This window comes from Lipotes vexillifer, unplaced genomic scaffold (assembly GCF_000442215.2).
Source record: "Lipotes vexillifer unplaced genomic scaffold, Lipotes_vexillifer_v1.1 scaffold1267, whole genome shotgun sequence".
Lineage (NCBI taxonomy): Eukaryota > Metazoa > Chordata > Mammalia > Artiodactyla > Lipotidae > Lipotes > Lipotes vexillifer.
The window spans coordinates 219,416-237,527 of NW_006790372.1; the positions used below are offsets into that span (position 1 = coordinate 219,416).

Genomic DNA, 18,112 nt, shown 5'->3' on the forward strand with positions numbered 1-18,112 from the left:
GGACACGCCTCAGTCAATAGCTCAAGGCCGGCCTCTGTCAGGCTTCCTGAAGAGCGAGTGCTCTCCTCTTTGCCTTTGAGGGTCTTGCTTACCTGGAGTTCCATGGGTTCCCTTGGTTCCTGGCAGCCCATTCAGTCCATGTAAGCCAGGAAGTCCAGGGAAACCTGAGGGGAGAGAATATCAGAAATGGCTGCAGCGACTCTGAATCATGAAGGGTCAGCAGAAGGTCCTGACCCCAGGGGCACCGCAAAGTCCTCATTTCAAAGGTTATGGTCTCTCTTGAGGCATTATTTAATGCCCTAAGGGAGACTGGACCACACCTAGTCTCCACCCTCCACCCTAAGTCTTCCTGCCTCTTATTAGAGACCAATATAGCTTAAGAGCAGGGTGGCAGATAATGAGGTATCTTCAAGAAGAAATCAGAGTGGCAATGCCAAGACCTTGAGTTGCCAGCTCCCAGAGACTTGCTGCCCAATCTCTAAGTCAGGAAAAGGCTGCATATGCCAGGGCAACAACCTTCCTTCCCAACTCTGCTCTCCGTGGATCCCATGTCCTCTCTTCCCGTTCAGGTTTGCTCCTTTCTTCTTCTTCTTCCTCCTTTCCTGTTATCCCTCATGAAACCCAGTCAGTGACTCCCCTGGATATGGCTTAATCCCAGCTAGGGTCTCCTCAGAAAAAGTAGTGGCCATCCTTCTTTCGAGGAAAGGACCCCTTTCCCCACTGTCTACTCCCAACTCTCATACCTTTGGTTCCTATTAGGCCAGGGGGTCCCAGGGGCCCAGCTGCCCCTGGGTGGCCTGAAGAACCTGGAAGCCCTGGATTTCCTCTCATGCCTGCAACCCCGGGGAGTCCTAAAAGTGAAAACAAGGCAGAAGTTCGGAAGGGGTTGTGACCTGACGCTGATCTGAACTTTTTCAGAGTAAAGTTGTCATGTGGCATGGTACCTGGGGAGGCAGGAAGGCCAACATCTCCAGAAATACCAACTTTCCCATCTCCACCTTTGTTTCCTGGGAAACCCACATCACCGACTGGTCCATCTTTTCCTTTCACGCCTACAAAAATCAAGAAAAATGCTGAGTGATCAGGCCACAGTTCAGGCAGTGTGCTCCTCCACGGGAGAGGGGGAGCAGGAAGGTGAAGCCATTTTGAGTTGCCATGGGAGCTGGATCCAACAAAGATACTCTGAAAGGGACTGTGACAGCTGTCTTCATATCTGAAAGATGCTTCCCAATTGAAAAGTAAGTAAACTTGTTCTGAGTGTTCCCAGCAGTAGGAGCGATGGGTGGAAATGCTCACGAAGTATTTCGTTTAGCTAAAAACTAAGGGGGTGGACACCATTATCTTAAAGGTCTTAGACTTATCCCGTAAGTCTGTGAGTCTTGAAGGAAAAGTAGGCTGGTTTGCTTGGGAAAACTGTTGACTGCCTCTGAGTGGATACATGTCAAGTAGGAATCTTTCTGCACTGTATAGAAGTTGCAGAACTTGGGGTTGGCCTCCAAAATTCCTTCCGATCCTCAGTTTTGAGGAGTTTGTGAGACATGGGAGACAAAAGTGCAGCAGCCTTACCTTTGAAACCAGGCTCCCCAGGTTGTCCCTTGGGTCCTGGGCTACCAGAAATTCCAAGTGTCCGGCCTCGATCTCCTGGGGATGTCAAGACATTGTTCAGGTGGTCAGGAGAAGCTACAGCTCAATTTGCAGCACATAGATCTTTTGAGGGAAAAAAAAATCATAGCCAGAGAGGCTCCTTGACACAGTTACCCGCCGAGTAAAAGGTTACGCTTTTATGCCCCAATGGAGGGCTGGGATGCTACCAGACTATTGGCATGAAATGCTGCTACATGCAGCATATCTCCATTGGGAAACACATCACTAGGCTCAGTATGGGCAGAGAAGATGAGAGGAGGGGCCCTGAAACATCACCAGAAGAGGAGACTGTCTGGAGCTGAGGTTCTCCTCTGCTGCTGAGTCTGGAAGGCAGCTGGGTCAAACCACTGTTTGTCGCATATCTTTGAGGAACAAAGACTGCAAAGGGGGTTCAGCCCAAGGGGAAATGTAAATCGATTCCTTTACCTCGAAACACAATGTCTCCCCTTGGGAGAGCCCTGGGCCTGTTAGAAATCCACCTTGCTCTGGAAAAACGCATTAAAGGGGAAAATGCTCCTTACCTTTTAAACCTGGGAGACCAGATGCTCCTGGGAGCCCAGGAGCTCCACTGAGACCCTGTGAACCCTTCAAAGCAAGACGGGAGTCAGTATTTCTGCCCAGTGCTCGGGGCCTCCCACCCTCTCTTCCCCCTCCCTTCCCTGAGCCACTGCTGGAGAGATGTCCATCGAGTGGTCTGTGGCAGGGGCAGACAGGTGGGGGGCATCCTGCAGAGGGGAAAGTGATGAGCAAGGGGGCGGAAATGCGTATTTACGGGTTATAGGGGAGGGATTCGATCTGCAGATTAATCCTGGTCTTGTCATTCATAACTTTCCAATGCCTATCAAAATTGGTGTCTTGGGAAATCAAGGTGTGAATGCTCTAGCGAGTCTCTTAGAAAATATAAAACCTAACAGTCAGGCCAGGCATTTGATCTGCTCTACACAGAGTTGGCTATCACCACCCGTGCCACAGCTCTGGAGCCATTATGCGAGAACAAGCATGGCCTCACCAACGTGGGGCTATAGCTCTCTGCCGCAGGTTCCACAAGAGTCTTTCACTACCCCACCAGGTAGCGGGCTGTATGCATACAGGTACTGGAGTCTGAATTTGGTCTAATATTTCCATGGTTTTCACAAGAAAAACTGCCTTCACTGGCTAATGTCCAACACACTATCTGAGTCTGGGAAATGGGCGTGTCAGCTGCCATTGGTACAATTCTTTCCCTGGCATCTGGTATGGTTTTGATTCATTTGAGATGTACCCAGTAAGGACATACGCTACCTAGTGCCTTGGGTAGGAGTCCAACTTGGGTCACTCTGGTCACAGGACCACGACCCAGGACACCCCCTGCATTCACCTGGCCTCTTCTGAGTATTGCCATATCTACTCATTCTGAGCCTCTGCTCATGCTGGGACCCCTCCCAGAACGCTGTCCCACTTTGATTCTATCCTTCCTAGTGTGTAAGTAGCAGGTTGAGAATTGTTTATTTTGCAATTGCTTCAGGTGTGTGTGTGTGTGTGTGTGTGTGTGTGTGTGTGTGTGTGTGTGTGTGGTGTTTTCTCTCCACAAGCTGGGCTGACGCTTTTAAAGGACAGGGACTTTGTCTGCAGGAACACAGGTGTCCTGTGATACAGTTTATTTAGTCCCTTCAATACTACTACTATCATTGCTACTATTTATTCAGAGCCTACCATGTGCCAGATACAACGTAACTGCTTTACACACATCAGCTCACTTAACCCTCACTATGGTCTGAAGAAGGTTTGGAAATTATTCCCATTTTTAACAGATGAGAAAAGCGAGGCTCCGGCAAGTTAAGCGATACGCACAAAATCACAGAGCTAATGAGTGATGGAGCTGAGATTCAAGCCTACGTCTTCTCATTGCTAAGCCTACTCTACCACCCAAACTTTTAAGAACCCAGAGAAACTGGTTTTGAGTCTTTGTTGTCTCCACAAGAGGCAACAACTGGCAAAGACCTTTCTGAAATCAAAACATCAAATAGTCTGTACCGAATTCTTCTGCTGTCCCAAACTCAACGTGGGATGCTGGCGGTGGGATGCAGACCAAAAAGCATGCAAGGCGGTTCTTGTTCTCAAGTCCTAACAGTCTCACTGAGGAAATCAGACCCACACAGAACCAACTAGGATAAGTGTAAGCAGTGAGAAGTGTAGGGTGCCAGCAGGATGGGCGCTCAGGGACTCCTGGAGGGGCGGGTGCCTGGGCTGGGGCCTGAAGGACAGGCAGGTAGTCAGCAATTTTGAGGAGGACGCTCTGCCACGTGGGGGAAGATAGCGTGAACAAGGGCCCGGGAAGGAAGAGGGGATGTTTGGGAAAGGGTGAGAAGACCTGGCAGACTCAAGGAGGGGCCTTGTCTGGGGTGAGCTGGGGGAGGGAGCTGGGCAAGGGGGCTGGGAAGTGGGCTGGGATCAGAAAGGTGGGCAATGGAACACATCCCCCTGCTATGGAGGCGGTTCCCTGGTGGGGAGATAAAGATGTGGGCAGACTCACACTTTCTCCTGGTATTCCTGGGAAACCTGTGATTCCAGGGGACCCCTTCAGGCCGGGTAAGCCCCGTAGTCCTGTGGAGCCAGGGGAGCCTGGTCTCCCGCTAAGTCCCTTGATGAGGCTGGGGAAGCCAGGAGCTCCAGGCAAGCCTGGTGGCCCGGGGCTGCCAGCCTCTCCTTTGTCACCTGGGAAAGAAGCAAAAGTCTTGGGGAAAGACTCTAGGCAAGAGAAAATCCTCTCCCCAAGGTGCACGTGCCCTGGGTCACAGGCGGCCAAAGCGCAAGCTTGGGGACAGTTAGCTTAGGGGGAGGAGTGGGGATAGAGGGAGGTGCCTCACTGGGAAAGCCACTCAGTGCCCATCCCCACTGTCTGCCAGGCCCTTCCAGGGATACAGCCGCCTGTGGTTCAAAAACGGAGTTCCACAGTGGCAATGAAAACTGGCAGGCTCACAGTACAGGCCCCCCCTCAGGCCCAGGGAAGGCAGCCTCCGTGGATCCCCAGCTGCCACCCATGCTGCTGCTCTGGGGGTTCTTGTTCTGTGGGGCCTTTTCTCAGGAAAGAAGTTGAATTTGGTCATAAAAACTGTCTTGGGCATTTCTCCTGCCCATTCCCTGCCCCAGCACCTCTGGGCCCAGGAAATCCGATGGATCCAGCTGAGCCCTGAGAGCCTTTGTCTCCTGTGAAGTGCAGGTTCAGCACTGGAAGTCTGGGGCTGGGTACTCCGACTGGCCCCGGGTCGCCTCTGTCTCCTGCAGGGATGGAGATCATGAAAGCCGTGTGAGCGGGAGCTTAGACACGAGGTCAGGCACGGGCTGACCGCTCATATCAGCTCTTCCCGCCCCACCCCAGGCCCCCTTTCTGGGCTCTTCCACCTTCTTCCCCGCCCCTGTTTCCCAAACTTTGCATTAATGTGCACGCCCTCTCCCTCCTTTGACAAGCTCAAGGTCCACCCGCAACCTTAGACCCTACTCAAAACCCTTCTCCGCTGAGCATCGGGAATGTGTGTCCAGGCCTCTAATGCGCAGTAGTAACTCAGAGTGATTAGGTCTTTTGGTTTAAAAGGACTTCATTCAGAAACCTCAAACATTATTATCTAACACAGGGTTGGTATAAGCCACAGGAATGACAAAGCTGATAAACAAGATGTACCTTGGGAAGCCTGGGTGGCAATTCCAGAATTCGATTCCCCAGCTCACCTTTTTCACCAGGGCTACCAGCCTGTCCAGATGGTCCAACTCTTCCCGTCGACCCAGGAATTCCCTTTAATCCACTTGCACCAGGAATACCAGGGAGACCTGGAATCCCTGGAAAACCTATCAGTCCAACAGACCCCTTCTCACCTGTTGAGAAACAAGAACCTCTATTATTATCCCTGTTTGACGTATAAGAAAATGGAAGCTCAGAGACGTTAAGTAACTCACCCAAAGTCACACAGCTAGGAAGTTGCAGAGAAGGGATTCAAACCCAAGTTTCTCTAACCCCAAAGCCCAAGCTCTTAGTCAATACATGTTATGCTACTTCCCTGAAGAGGGACACTGTACTAAGCACCAGAAAGGAAAGAAGAGGTGGGAACCTCTCTTATGATTTGCCAAGTTAGAGCTCGTGTTTGGCACAGGAGGAATAAAAAAAAGCCTATGGCCAGGAGGCAGGGAGATGAGCTCTAGCCTGGTGCTGTTGCTAACCAGTTGCGTGACCTTGGACCAGTCACTTCCCCGCCCCTGCCCAACCTCTGATGTCTAGCAGGACACTCACAGGAGTTGAGAGCCATCAGGCTCTATGGTGGAAGTTGTGCAAATGAGTAACCTTGGTGTGGGCTGTTCCTGTCTTGGGCTCCCTGCCCATGCTATTCAGCCCAGTGATCCACCCAGCAGGCAGGGAAGGCGACTCACCTTGGGTGAGCTTCCTCCTTTAGCACTAGCCTTGTCCAACTATCTTGCCAAAAAAGCCCTGCCCACCTCCCTCCCCATTCCCCTTTCCCAGGCAGAGAGGAGGGAGGGGGCGAGCTGGGCAGCATGGCAGCTCCTTTTGGGCCCCCATTGGTGCCTTCCTGATACCTTCACTTACCCTTCGGACCTGGCAGGCCTGGCAGTCCAGTGGCCCCTGGCAAGCCGGAGTTCCCCAGGAAGCCAATTAGCCCTGGAGATCCCGGAAGGCCTTTCAGCCCAGGCAGGCCTCTCTTTCCAGCTGATGCAGGGGGACCTATATCGCCTCTTGGGCCTTTCTTTCCAGGATGTCCTGAATCAGTACAGGAGAGAACACAGGACAGCTGTCAAGTGAGACTGTCCAGATCTGGGCCACTGCCCATTCCCATGGCTTCTGGTTGGTTGGCTTGTTGGCGTTTATAAACTGCCCTTTAACAATGGCTTGGGCAGGCTGCTAACAGGCAGAGTTCTTAGTTGGCTGCAGCATTAGCACCTACCATCCAGGGCGCCCTGCCAATGGCGACTTCTTTCAACATGGCACTGTAGCTGGCGGGGGTGGGGAGGGGGGGTTGCAGCAAACCCCTTCCGATGATAACTCTCCCCCCTTCACGAATGTGGTTCACACTTTAGCCTCTGAATGGAGCTCTGGGAAGCCAGGGTGGCAACTGGACTCTAGTTTCCTGGTACTTCCAGTTTGAATCACTCCACAATGGCTGTTTCCTGAGCCAATTGGTAAAGTAGAGGTTAAAGCCAAGCCATTGTTTCAGCCTCCCAGGGAGCCATGGATACAGGGCTGCCCTTTTAATCCCTCACGCAAGCAGTTAAGTCAGCCAGTTCCTTGGCATTAGGGTTGAAAGACCCCCTAGTGCCAAGTACTGTAGAAATCCCCAAGGCCCATCTGGTATCCTAGGTATTCTGAAACTTCTTTCACCGGGCTTTAAATTTCTCAATGGGATTAACCTCCTGAGCTGCTGCCAAAGTGGAATGTTCAGGTACAAAGCAAGGAAATTAAAAAACCAAAGGATTAAGTCAGTGACGACAGAGGTATTTGGGCCCCCAAGGACCTAAATGAATGGCTGACTTGGCCTTCTATGGATTGAAAAGCATCAAGTAGCTGCGAGCCCCAGGATTCTAATGGGAGGCTGTGAAGGGGATTCCACAGCAAGGGAAAGAAATTCAATGGGGGCCAACCCCACAGCATGAGTTCAGGGACCCCTGGCCTTGCCAGGTTATAGTGTATAGTAAGATAATCCCCCAAGAGGCCAAGCTAGTGGGAGTGTTAGTCTGTGAGCTTGTGTGCTGTTTTCTCGCCTGGACAGCCTATGTGAAGACCCCAGAAACACAGAAGGACGAAGGGGATAAAAAAGATATTAGTGGCTCTGCAAAAACTCAACTTCAGTCACGTGGCTGGGAGTCGGGGTGGACAGCAGGGTGAAGAGGGCGGGTGTGAGAAAAAGGCAAGCTGCAAACAGTAGGCTGGAACCAGGGGCCGTCAGGTTCACTTTCACTGTGGAGTGAAAGACACTCTGGCCCTGGGTCCTCAGAGGCCTGCTGGCCCGAGAGGCAGGCTGCCAGCACGGTGGTCACCCTCTCCGCCTGAGCTCCTCGCCCGGCCCCAGTGAGGGCGGTGGAGAGGGGCGAGGCCCACCTGCACAAGGAGGGCAGGAAGGCAGGAGGCAGGCTGAAGCCTGAAAAGGGGGACGGAGGCCATGGGGGAGGGGCGGGGAATGATCATATTTTGGGGTCACATTTTGGAGGCTAAACTGCAGCGATCGGTTTGGCTTGGCACTGCGAGGGTGACTTGAGATGTGAAACTTGAGAGGTTAGGAAAGTCAGTCTCCTTGTCAACTCTGACCCTGTCACACTGCTGCTACTGCCCCTCAGGGCACCGGGTTGCCGGGGGCGGGGGGGGGGCCGGGGCGGTGGGGAGGGCTTAGCTTAAGTCTGTCAAGATGGGGCTCCTCCTCCGAAGGACCTACCTGAAGTGCCTGGAAAGCCTGGTGCTCCTGGGAGCCCGGGTTTGCCCTTGATGCCGAATAGACCATCAGATCCCCGGGGGCCTGGCTGTCCTGCGCGGCCTGGTATTCCAGGGCTGCCCCGATCACCTTTGGGGCCCAGCAAGCCCGACTTCCCAAGCAAACCTAAGGAAAGGAAGGGCCAGACAATTACAGCCTGGACTGATAGCAGGGACCGATTACCAAACCAACTTCCAGTGGAAGAGCCTGCCCAGGATGCACCCCACGTGCCACTGCCTTGTCAGCTCAAGCCTTGTTGCTAATCACAGGCTCTGCAAGAAATCTGACTATGGATTATAGATACTTCTGGAATTACTAAGACAGGAGAATGGACGGACGCAGGTGATTTAAGAAAAAGTTCCACAAAGGGAAGGACAGAACAAAATGACTTTTCATTTCAAGCCCCTAATTAATCCATCACCCCAGAGTCATGCAGGTATTCACGCAAGGATAGCAGTTACTGAAAGGCTTTCTGTAGACTGTCAGATAAGTGGGGCAAAGAGAGTCACCCTTGGGTCCTGTAAGGCCAGAGTCTCCAGGAAATCCTCTGTCTCCTGGCAGTCCCTGTAGGCCTTGCTTCCCAGGAGCACCATTTTCAGCACCAATGATGTCACCAGGGGCTCCCTTGGGACCTGGTAAGCCGGGACTGCCAACTTTCCCAGGCAAGCCATCTTTTCCAGGGAGCCCAGGAAACCCAGGCAAGCCCTTCTCTCCACGAGGTCCAGGAAATCCTAAATGTAAAGAGGCAAAAATAAAAGGCCATGGAGGTTTAGAAGTGTTAGGTTTGGGGAGAGGACTCTGACACAGGTTTTTTCCCTACTACAAAAGCTAACATATTAGTAATGTGTGTCGCTTCCCTTAAAGGTCAGGAGTCTCTGGTCCTGGGAAGACTTGCCCAGTGGCAGGGACTGCCCCGTGTGCCCTGGAGGAGGTTCTAGCTCAGCGGGCAGAGCTCAGCAACCCGCTCCTGGGGAGCCTAGAGTGGCCAAAGAGCACAGGTTAGGCCCGGGACCTCCTGTCAAAGGCCTGGTCCCTTCTGGAGTCGTCTGACTCCTGCCAAGTCATGCCTCCCTCGTTCTGGGTGGCAGACGGATCTGTAGCACTGATAAGCCCGAGGGAACGTGGCCTAAGATGAGCCCCAGGCTGCAGAGCAGGCGTGGTTCTCAAACTGAGCGTGCGTCAGAGTCTCCTGGGGCAGGGGTGCTTGGGAAAAGCCAGATTGCAGGGCCCACCCGCAGAGCTTCTGATCAGTAACTCTGCCAAGGGGCCAAGGCACTGCGTTACTACCAAGTTTCCAGGTGATGCTGACGCTTCTGGCCGAGGGAACAGTTTGAGAACCACTGGTGCAGTGCAGAACAATGAAGCTCAGGTTGGAATGACAGGGTGTGAGCGAAGTCTTTGAAATACGACAGCTTCCCTCTCACTCATCTGAATCTCCTTCTCTGACCTTTAAGGAGTTGATCCAGGAAACTGCCATAGAACTTGCAGTCAGACCACGTGGCAGAGTCCTGGCTCTATCACTAGTGACCTTGTGATCTCAGGTGAGTCACCTTCCATATGACCCTCAGTTTCCCCCTCTGAAAGTGAAGGGGTTGGCCCAGCTCAGCACAAATGGCCGTTATTGCTCTGAGATGCTGGCATTCTAGAGCTCTAAGCTCTCTTGCCTGAGTATGAAATCAAAACCGTCCCACTTACACCAGAGCACCAACCTAACTTCCTATAGTGGGTGGATGGCTACCACAATCCAAACACACACTCACACAAAAGGAGAAGCAGGTGAGGAGAAGCTCCTTTTCTTACCTGGCATTTCAGGGAGGTGAACCAATCCTGGACTTCCGGGCTCCCCTTTATTTCCATGCAATCCAGGCTGGCCTGGAGTCCCAGGGAGGCCACGGGCCCCGTTAGGGCCTGAAAACCCAAATATGAGTGGTAAGGGGAAAGGAAAGTCGGTGTGGCTAGCTATGATTCGTGATGTCCAGTCAAGAATCCTAGTCTCGGGAATTCCCTGGTGGTCCAGTGGTTAGGACTCCGTGCTTTCACTGCCGAGGGCATGGGTTCGATCCCTCGTTGGGGAACTAAGATCCCACAAGCTGCACGGTGCGGCCAAAATACAAAAAAAATTCTAAGCTCTTGGAGAGCCTCTCATTCTCACCTCCCCACACAGCCCTCTCTAGCAGCCATTCTATTTCCTCAATCCTCAAGGCCGCCCTCTCAGAAGGAATGTGGATCCCCAAATGCTACCGGGCTATCCTCAGCTTCCTTTGGTGCATGGCCCTTACAAGCGTGCTCAGTGGCTTTTTCTGGCCTCATTCCGTACCTGGGAATCCGGGAGCTCCTGGGAATCCTGATGGACCGTATGGCCCAGGAATAATACAAGGCAAGGTGATACCTGTAAATGGTAACATGTGAGCAGGTGGTGAACCCCCTGAGTCAGGGACGATTTCCCCCTAGCATGCTCCTTTACTCCCATTCCATCGAATGGAACAGCTAAGCTATTCTTCTCACCCAGAAGCTGGGAGCCCATGCAGAAAAATCGTAGCATCAGAAGCTCTTGGGAGTTACTCCTAGTGCAATTTCTCACAGATAAGAATGCCCCTAGTGTCCAAGTCAGGACATCTCATTCTGACAAAGTTTCCTGTTGTGTAGGAAGAGCAGCAAACGGCAGTTGCCTATTCACCCTGCCTTCAGATGGAGCCCCTCCCTAGGATGCGTGCTTGGTGTTAGTTATTATTATGCCCACATCACTAGAGTGGAGTGTTTGAAGCCAACACCTCTCAAGTTCAGATGACTGCTCTTTTCTTGGAATGAGGCTTTTCCCAAACCACTGGGTTCTTTTGACACATGTTGAGATCTGCTGAAACCTATTGATTGTCCTTGTTCAGATGGACCCATATGTCTGTACCAGGTAAACACTGAAGGCCACTCTCTTGGCCATGGCAGACAGTGACCCTTCCCTCAGCTCCTCATTTGAAACTGCCAGCTCTGCTACTCAGGGAGAAGGGGCAGTCAATTTCACTGTTTAAGACATTGAAATTGACCTGCGGAGCCCTTCCCCTGGCAAATTCTTCCTTGCCCACTCAGAGTGCAAATAAAGAGTCTCTAAGATCACAGGGGGGAGGTTTAATAAAATACCAGTGAACAAATTGTTAGTTGGCTCCTTCAAATGCCATTTATAAACAATTGCTAATTAAAATCAGTCTTGCCTATTCATTAAAACAATCCCCTGAGATCTACTTTAAGCCAGAGTCCACAGTTCTAATAAACCGCTATAGCTTTTGCCTGTACGTAAAATAAATCACAAATTGCATCTCTTAAAGATATGTATACAACCTATGATTCAGACTGCTTACTGAACTGGCTAGCATTCCTCCTCCAGTCCCGCTTCCATTTTCCAATTTAAAGGCTTGATGTCATTTTAGCCCACCTGTTCTAGTCCTAAATCAAAATTGGGAATTGAACAGTATAATGTATCGGTTAAGAGGTTGGGCTCTGAAGCCAGACACAGCTGAGCTTGTATCGTAGTTCTGCTACTAACTAGTTGTATGAGCAAGATACTCAACCTCTCTGAGCCTCATGTGTAAAACTGGAGCTACTTACGTCATATGGTGCTTGTGAGGATTATATGGAATAGTGTTAACAGCACTTAGCACAGCGCCTGGCACCCTGGTATGTGCTCAGTGAATACTAGTGTTTTAGTATCTTACTTAAGGAGGAGTATTCAGAAGAGCTCCCGCAAGGCCATCCCCTGGATTCTACCTCAGTCAGGTTAGTGACACTACTTTGTAGGCTGGGCAGCAACTCTCTGCCTTCTAGACCTCAGGCTCCTATAGTTATATTTTCACAGGTGGAAAGATGGCCACAAGCCTGATCTTCCTCCATAGGTAGTCGTACCCATCTCCATCCTGCCAGGTGTTGAAATGATGGAGCTATTTTGGAGGGCTATTTCCCTACCGCGGAAACATGCTTTATGATGGATAAGATGCTTCATGGGGAGAGGGCTGCCAGTCCTGTGCTCGGCTTTGGACTAGGCTGAAGAACTGCCTCGCTAGATGGTATCATGAGAGGGACCCTGCAGAAAACCCGCCTGCCCCAACTATTTCAGTAGCTGATTGACTCTAATGTGTCAAACATTGTAGTTCCATTGCTTTATGTCTTAAAAAACAAACTGGATAAAATACAAATATCTCTGGGCCAGGTCCAAACATGTAGCCATCCAGCTTCAATTTATCATATGTGTTTCATAGATTCTTTTCACCTGTGATAGCCAGAGCAAAACAAGATCTTTAGAAGATGGGGCCAAGGGCAGGCATCTGGAAAGGTTCCAGGGCAGGAAAAATACTTAGAAAAGGGAAGATGAGTAGGACCCAGAGGAAATCAAGGACATACTTCCCTTTGCCTCGGACCAGTCCTGTACAACACACCGCATTTGTGTATTGCAAGCAGAGGGTCAAAATGGTGAGAAGGTAAGGACTTCAAGTCATACTGCTACCTGACTCTTTTACTTTCCATTCCCGTCTTTTACTCTACATCCCTGAATTCCGAGCCTTCTCCCCAACAAAGCAGAAACCAGCTCTACCCTTGTTCTGTTTTATACGCGCAACAAATGACCTAGTTATTCAGAATTTTCCCCATTAATGACAAAATTCATCTTCAGAATAAAAAAGCACCTCTGGTTATCAAGTTTCTAACATCTCAGTTGATTCTGGTTCCAGTGAATAAATATCAGACATGTGTGTCTCCTTCCAGGTACCTCCCAAGGCAAGTCATGGCCTCAGTTAAGTTCATAAATGAAGATGCTCAAGGAAGAGATCAGCCAAGCCATCAACATGCACAGTGAAGGAGCCAGCCCCTCGCAGAGACTGCATGCCCACTTCCTCTGTCCTCCGTCCCAGGAGAGGTGTGCTAAGGAGACTTCGCAGCGGTGTCAGCGTGAGTCTTTGCACCCCAGCCTTAGGATCACCCCTCCCCAGCCCGGGCCTCCAGTGTGGTGCTCAGACCACTGTGAGTGTCTGAGATTAAGTGAACAAAAAGGAAGGGGGGGGTTGCCGTCACTGGTGTTTGAGAACCTCTAGACCTATAACTGCCTCTCACCTCCCTCTGTGTCTAAGTCTCCTTGCCCAACCTTCTCCCTGCAGCAGCAGTCACCTAGACCAAACAAGTAAAGAAGAAAATTAAACCGGGACAGAAGTTCCTTGAGGCCCAAGGGAAGTCTTGTCTGTAGCCCACCGACCAAATTCCCTGTCTGGACTGAGTCGAGAAAGCTGGCATCCACACAGGATCAAGGACACAGTAGCCGCTGCAGTGATAACCAGGGTGATTGATTACTATGAGCATCTGGATCAGAGCCTCTTTGGAAACAGCCAGTTGTCTCCTTGCCCAGGATTTGTAATAATTCACACTATTAGGTTGAAAGGCTTCTGATTACTTCATTCCCTCTCCTGGCAATGTAGTCGTCCTAGCCTGAGCCACCACCAGTTGGAGTGAGTACATTTAGGAACAGCATCTTCATCTTTCATGGCAACAGTAATGGCCATAATGCAAATGTTTAGGGCCCACAGGTTAAGTGTTTTTACAATTGTGTGGAAAGAAAGCTAGGTTTGAGGAGTTATATTTGGTGGCTGTAGAGAGAAAAAGAAAGCTAATGCTCTTAATTGAAGCAATTTTTTGGAAAGTCTTGGTATTGCAACAAGAACATTTTCTGCATAAGGCATCTCCCAGGCTATAGCTTTCTAGATCACTAGTTTCCTGAGAACTTTCTGGGTCCAGGGATAGTGAAGTTTGGGACAGAAATGCTCCTGTGGGCTTCCTCCTGTTTCCAAGCGTTTGGAATGTTGATAATATCCAGATTTGAGTGTATCTAAGTTTATAGGCACCATGTTAATATAACTCAGTTTAAAACCTCAGTTTGAAGCCTGCAAAATGGGTTGAACTAGAACGAAGACCCAATTGGCGGAGGGGCGGTGGAATGACCATGAATAATGTCTCTGGGAACAGAGCTGGAAGCAAAGCTACAGCCGACACCAGGACTTCCAAAAGGCCGAATGGTTTTGTTTGACAAAATTCCTCACAGCCTTAATAGGGATACTGACTTGGACTGAAATACTGACTTGGGTTTAAGAATCTTGAATCATCCATTTTTAACTTGTACTGTAATCCTTATTATACCAATCCACAAAAGTACATTTTAAAAGAAAGAAAGTTTTACAAGACCTGGTATCTGTCTTCTTTTTTGTAATTCTTCAAGGTGATGAGGTGGAAAGAGGAGAAACAGGTCTAAGAAAAAGCTCCTTGGTTATGGAAAAGGCCCTTTCCTCTGTAAATGTATATTAGTCTCCTGTGGGACACTGCACTGTACTAGGCAGGTTGAGAAACACTAAAAAGGATTACTCACCTTCCTTAGTATCCAGAGGCTTACAATGCATTTGGAAAAAGTAAAAGCATTAATGGAAGGAAATATATAATCCAACTGGCAAAGACATACTATAGGGGTCATGAGGAAGCTTAGGGGAAGAATTAGGGCCTACATCGAACCCTGAAAGTTGGATGGGATGTGAGTACATAGAGAAAGGAGGAAGAGTAGTCAAGAAAAATGCAACATGGGCAAAATCTTGAAGTTAGAAATGAATATATTGTTTATGGGGACAGTGAAAGATAATGTTGTCTTAGTGTTTTGTTTTGTTTTGATCACGAAGAGTATGAGATAAAGTCAGGGGAGAAAGGTTGGTTGTGTCCATGTTTAGAGACTTCTGAATTCTAGGCTGAGGAGTTTGAACATTATCCTCTACTTAGTAGAGAACATTTGTGGCTTTGGACTAGGGGAGTAACATGATGGAACGAGCTCTTTACAGATTATTAAATTGGCAGCGGTGTTCATAGTGGAATTGAGTGGGGAAAGTCTAGAGGTAGGAAATGAAAAGCTTCTTAGGAAGTTGTCATTCTTCCATCCATCCATCCATCCATCTATTCATCCATCCATCCATCTACTCCAACAAGCAGATAGGTGTTAGCTAGGCATGAGATAATGAGCTTAACACCAAGAAGAAGGGAAGAAGATAGGAGGCATTGCAAGTGAAGAATATGAGATGAATTTCAAGTTTCCAAACTTCAGACGACTACAGGAGGTGTGGTACCACTAATGGGAACACAGAAGTTGTGGAAACATAGAAGTTAGGATGAAGAACTGTTCTAGCTGTACGCGAGAAGGCAAGTTAATAGCATAGCCCCTTGATCTATAAGCAGGGCTGTCACCCATTATAATTACTAAAATTCAAGTAGAAAGAGAAGTTATATAAATGGGAGGGATTTAAGGTATGAAATGGAGATCAGACTAGATAGAACTAGGGTCTCTTCTCAATCTGAGATCTCATGAATTAAGGAAAGGTTCTTCCCTACTGATGATATTACCATACAACTTAGAGGATACCTTCCTTGTCCAATTTTCACTCATTACTTCCATGGCACTTGTAATAAATGGTCATCCAGCTTCTGCTTGAAATCTTCCAGGGATTATGAGCTCATAACCTCCCAAGGCCATTCTGTTATACTTTCAGACTGCTCTGTTAGGAAGATTTTCACTTAGTAGGGCTGAAATCTATATTGTCCTGTGTGACTGTACCACAGTATGATCCTTTTTCCACATGAAAACCCTCAAGAGGATTGAAAGTAGTGATTCCAGTTAGCCTTCTTATGACACATTTCACGCATCTGGGTCACATCTACCCTCAAGGAGTCAGTCTTCCAAGCCCAAAGCCATCTGATTCCCTGACTCACCTGGAATCCCAGGGGGGCCTGGTTGCCCTGGGAATCCATCTACTCCTTTATCTCCGGGAAGCCCACGAGGTCCAGAAGATCCTGGTAGCCCAATTCCTGGGGGGCCAATTGGACCAGTGCGGCCTTTTTCACCAGGAAGCCCTGGTAACCCCTTTTCACCTGGGAAGCCCTGTCCACCATCACCCTAGACAACACATAGGAAAGGATGAAAGCATGACTTAAGAGACTTATCTGGAGAGCCCTCTGACCACAGGAAAGAAACAGCTAACCAGTATGAGCAGGGCTTTATTTTTTCGTTAAAATTCTCTGTCACTCTAGTTTTTCAATCAATTCTTCTGAGTCGAGTTAATGGGAATGAAGCTTGTCAGCCCTGCGTGATCTGATAATGCAAAAGGTTCTAGATTGGTGTGGGTGAGGGGGAAGGACAACTCTGGTGGGGGGGCGGTCACAGAAAGAAGCTGGATTACTTGCAATGGAAAGTTCCTGAGACGCTGAAACATTTTAAGTGGCGTGGTCAGTTGTCACTAGCGTTTATCAAGTGAGCCAATGACCCATTCTGAGAAAAAGATTCCTATTTTACAGAAAGGAAAAGCACAGAGACAAAAGTGTCAGTGGCAGAGGCAGGAAGTAGCCATCAGATACTCCCCACCCGCCCACCTGCCAAGTCACGTGTGAGGATTTACAGCACTATTTACCCAGGAACAATCGACTTACCTGAAAGCCTGGCAGGCCTGGTAAACCTGGTACTCCGTCCTTGCCTGGGGCTCCTGTCTCACCAGGGAGCCCCTGGAGACCAGGATCACCCTGATCTCCCGGCATCCCTGATCCTGTACTGACAGTCGCTTCCCCTTTCTTTCCTTTGGGGCCTTCCAGACCTCGAGGCCCAAATACACCCTGACAAAAAGACAGAGGGGAATGATGAGGAGACGCAGACTTCATAGGATTCTGGCACCTCGCATAGGTCTGACCTAAAACAGGTCCTTGGGTACATTTTGGCACAGTTCTGGACACTGGATTATGTCGTCATCTTGGATTATAATTGCCCATTTATTTCCTTACCCTTTCTACATTTTGAAATCTTTGAGGATGGGAACCTTGTCTTCAGGGCCTGGCACAGTTCTAGGCAAATGTAAATCATTTTGTGGAAGGGAGGGAGGGAGGAAGGGAGGGAACATAGGTAGGTTAAAGCAGAAAGGGACTTTCAAGATACCTAGATAGACTTCTTCATATTACGGATCAAAACCTTGAAGGTCTGCTTTATCCCCATCTTTCTTTTATGTGTTTTAGGAAAGTGATTGGTGAGGAGTGAGGGGCATTTAAAAGCTCCCATTTGCTCCTTCAGGGCCAAAGTTTGGTAAGACTTACTGGATCCCCTGATGGGCCCTGTGCACCCCCAAAGCCTGGATCTCCTCTCGTTCCTTTCAGGCCCGGAAGGCCCAGGAGACCTGGTGGCCCAGGCAGGCCTGGCTCCCCAGGTGGTCCAATGTTTGGGACACCACCATCACAAGCACAAAAACCTGAGTCCCCTGGAGGAAAAAAAAAAAAAAAAAAAGGCAGCATTAATCTAAGTGGGCCATCTTTCCAAGAAGAAGGAAGACCTGCCAGCAGTAATTTGTGACCCGAACAACTCCATGGAGGGAATCAGAAGGCCTGCAGAGAACAGACTCGAATGAACTAGGTTCACTTTCCATCAAAGTACATCTGTGATAGTGATTTGGATTTCAATCTTCTGGGGTGGAGCCCAGCCATCAGTGAGTCTAATGTGCAGCCAGAGTTGAGAACCACTGACCTATACTAACCAACTGAGAGTCTGGAATCCAAGCCACTTGAACATACTATTCACCAAAATGTCTTTCCCCTGTCTTTTGTACACAGAGACAAATGCCAAATAAATTGATGACAGAGATTTCAGCAAAGCATCTTTGAAGAGATAGCAAGGAGTCACTAGCACTATAGCCCAGCCACTTATACCTTCCATGCTTATGGTCCGGGAAATGAGACTTTGGATCGACAGAGGCGACTCTGAGTTTCCCTAAGATCCTGAAGGGAATCTTCCTACCTTCAGAAAATCGATAATCCCTGAAACTCTGAAAGAACAGCCTGTTCTCCAAATGATCATTTCTCGAGTGTGATCCATGAACCCCCTGCATGAGTCACCTGGGATGCTTGTTTATAAGGCAGCTTGCTGGGCCTCACCCCAGGTCCAATCAATCAGACTCTCAGGCGGCCAGATCCAAGAATCTAATTTGTAG

General features: G+C 49.4%; 1 protein-coding gene across 1 annotated transcript in view; it reads right to left on the bottom strand.

Annotated features, from left to right (window-relative positions):
* Positions 1 to 18,112, bottom strand: part of COL4A6 (collagen type IV alpha 6 chain) — a 168,379-nt gene that overhangs the window by 15,578 nt on the left and 134,689 nt on the right. Inside the window, exons 20-36 of the mRNA XM_007463675.1 lie at positions 17,226 to 17,386; positions 16,575 to 16,754; positions 15,861 to 16,044; positions 13,182 to 13,235; positions 10,408 to 10,479; positions 9,891 to 9,998; positions 8,600 to 8,821; positions 8,055 to 8,216; positions 6,218 to 6,388; positions 5,350 to 5,493; positions 4,777 to 4,902; positions 4,157 to 4,338; positions 2,166 to 2,229; positions 1,567 to 1,641; positions 945 to 1,052; positions 744 to 851; positions 93 to 164 (exon numbers count right to left, since the gene is read on the bottom strand). Of these exons, the coding sequence (XP_007463737.1) occupies positions 93 to 164; positions 744 to 851; positions 945 to 1,052; positions 1,567 to 1,641; positions 2,166 to 2,229; positions 4,157 to 4,338; positions 4,777 to 4,902; positions 5,350 to 5,493; positions 6,218 to 6,388; positions 8,055 to 8,216; positions 8,600 to 8,821; positions 9,891 to 9,998; positions 10,408 to 10,479; positions 13,182 to 13,235; positions 15,861 to 16,044; positions 16,575 to 16,754; positions 17,226 to 17,386 (2,193 nt within the window). The remainder of the gene's footprint in view (positions 1 to 92; positions 165 to 743; positions 852 to 944; positions 1,053 to 1,566; positions 1,642 to 2,165; positions 2,230 to 4,156; positions 4,339 to 4,776; positions 4,903 to 5,349; positions 5,494 to 6,217; positions 6,389 to 8,054; positions 8,217 to 8,599; positions 8,822 to 9,890; positions 9,999 to 10,407; positions 10,480 to 13,181; positions 13,236 to 15,860; positions 16,045 to 16,574; positions 16,755 to 17,225; positions 17,387 to 18,112) is intronic.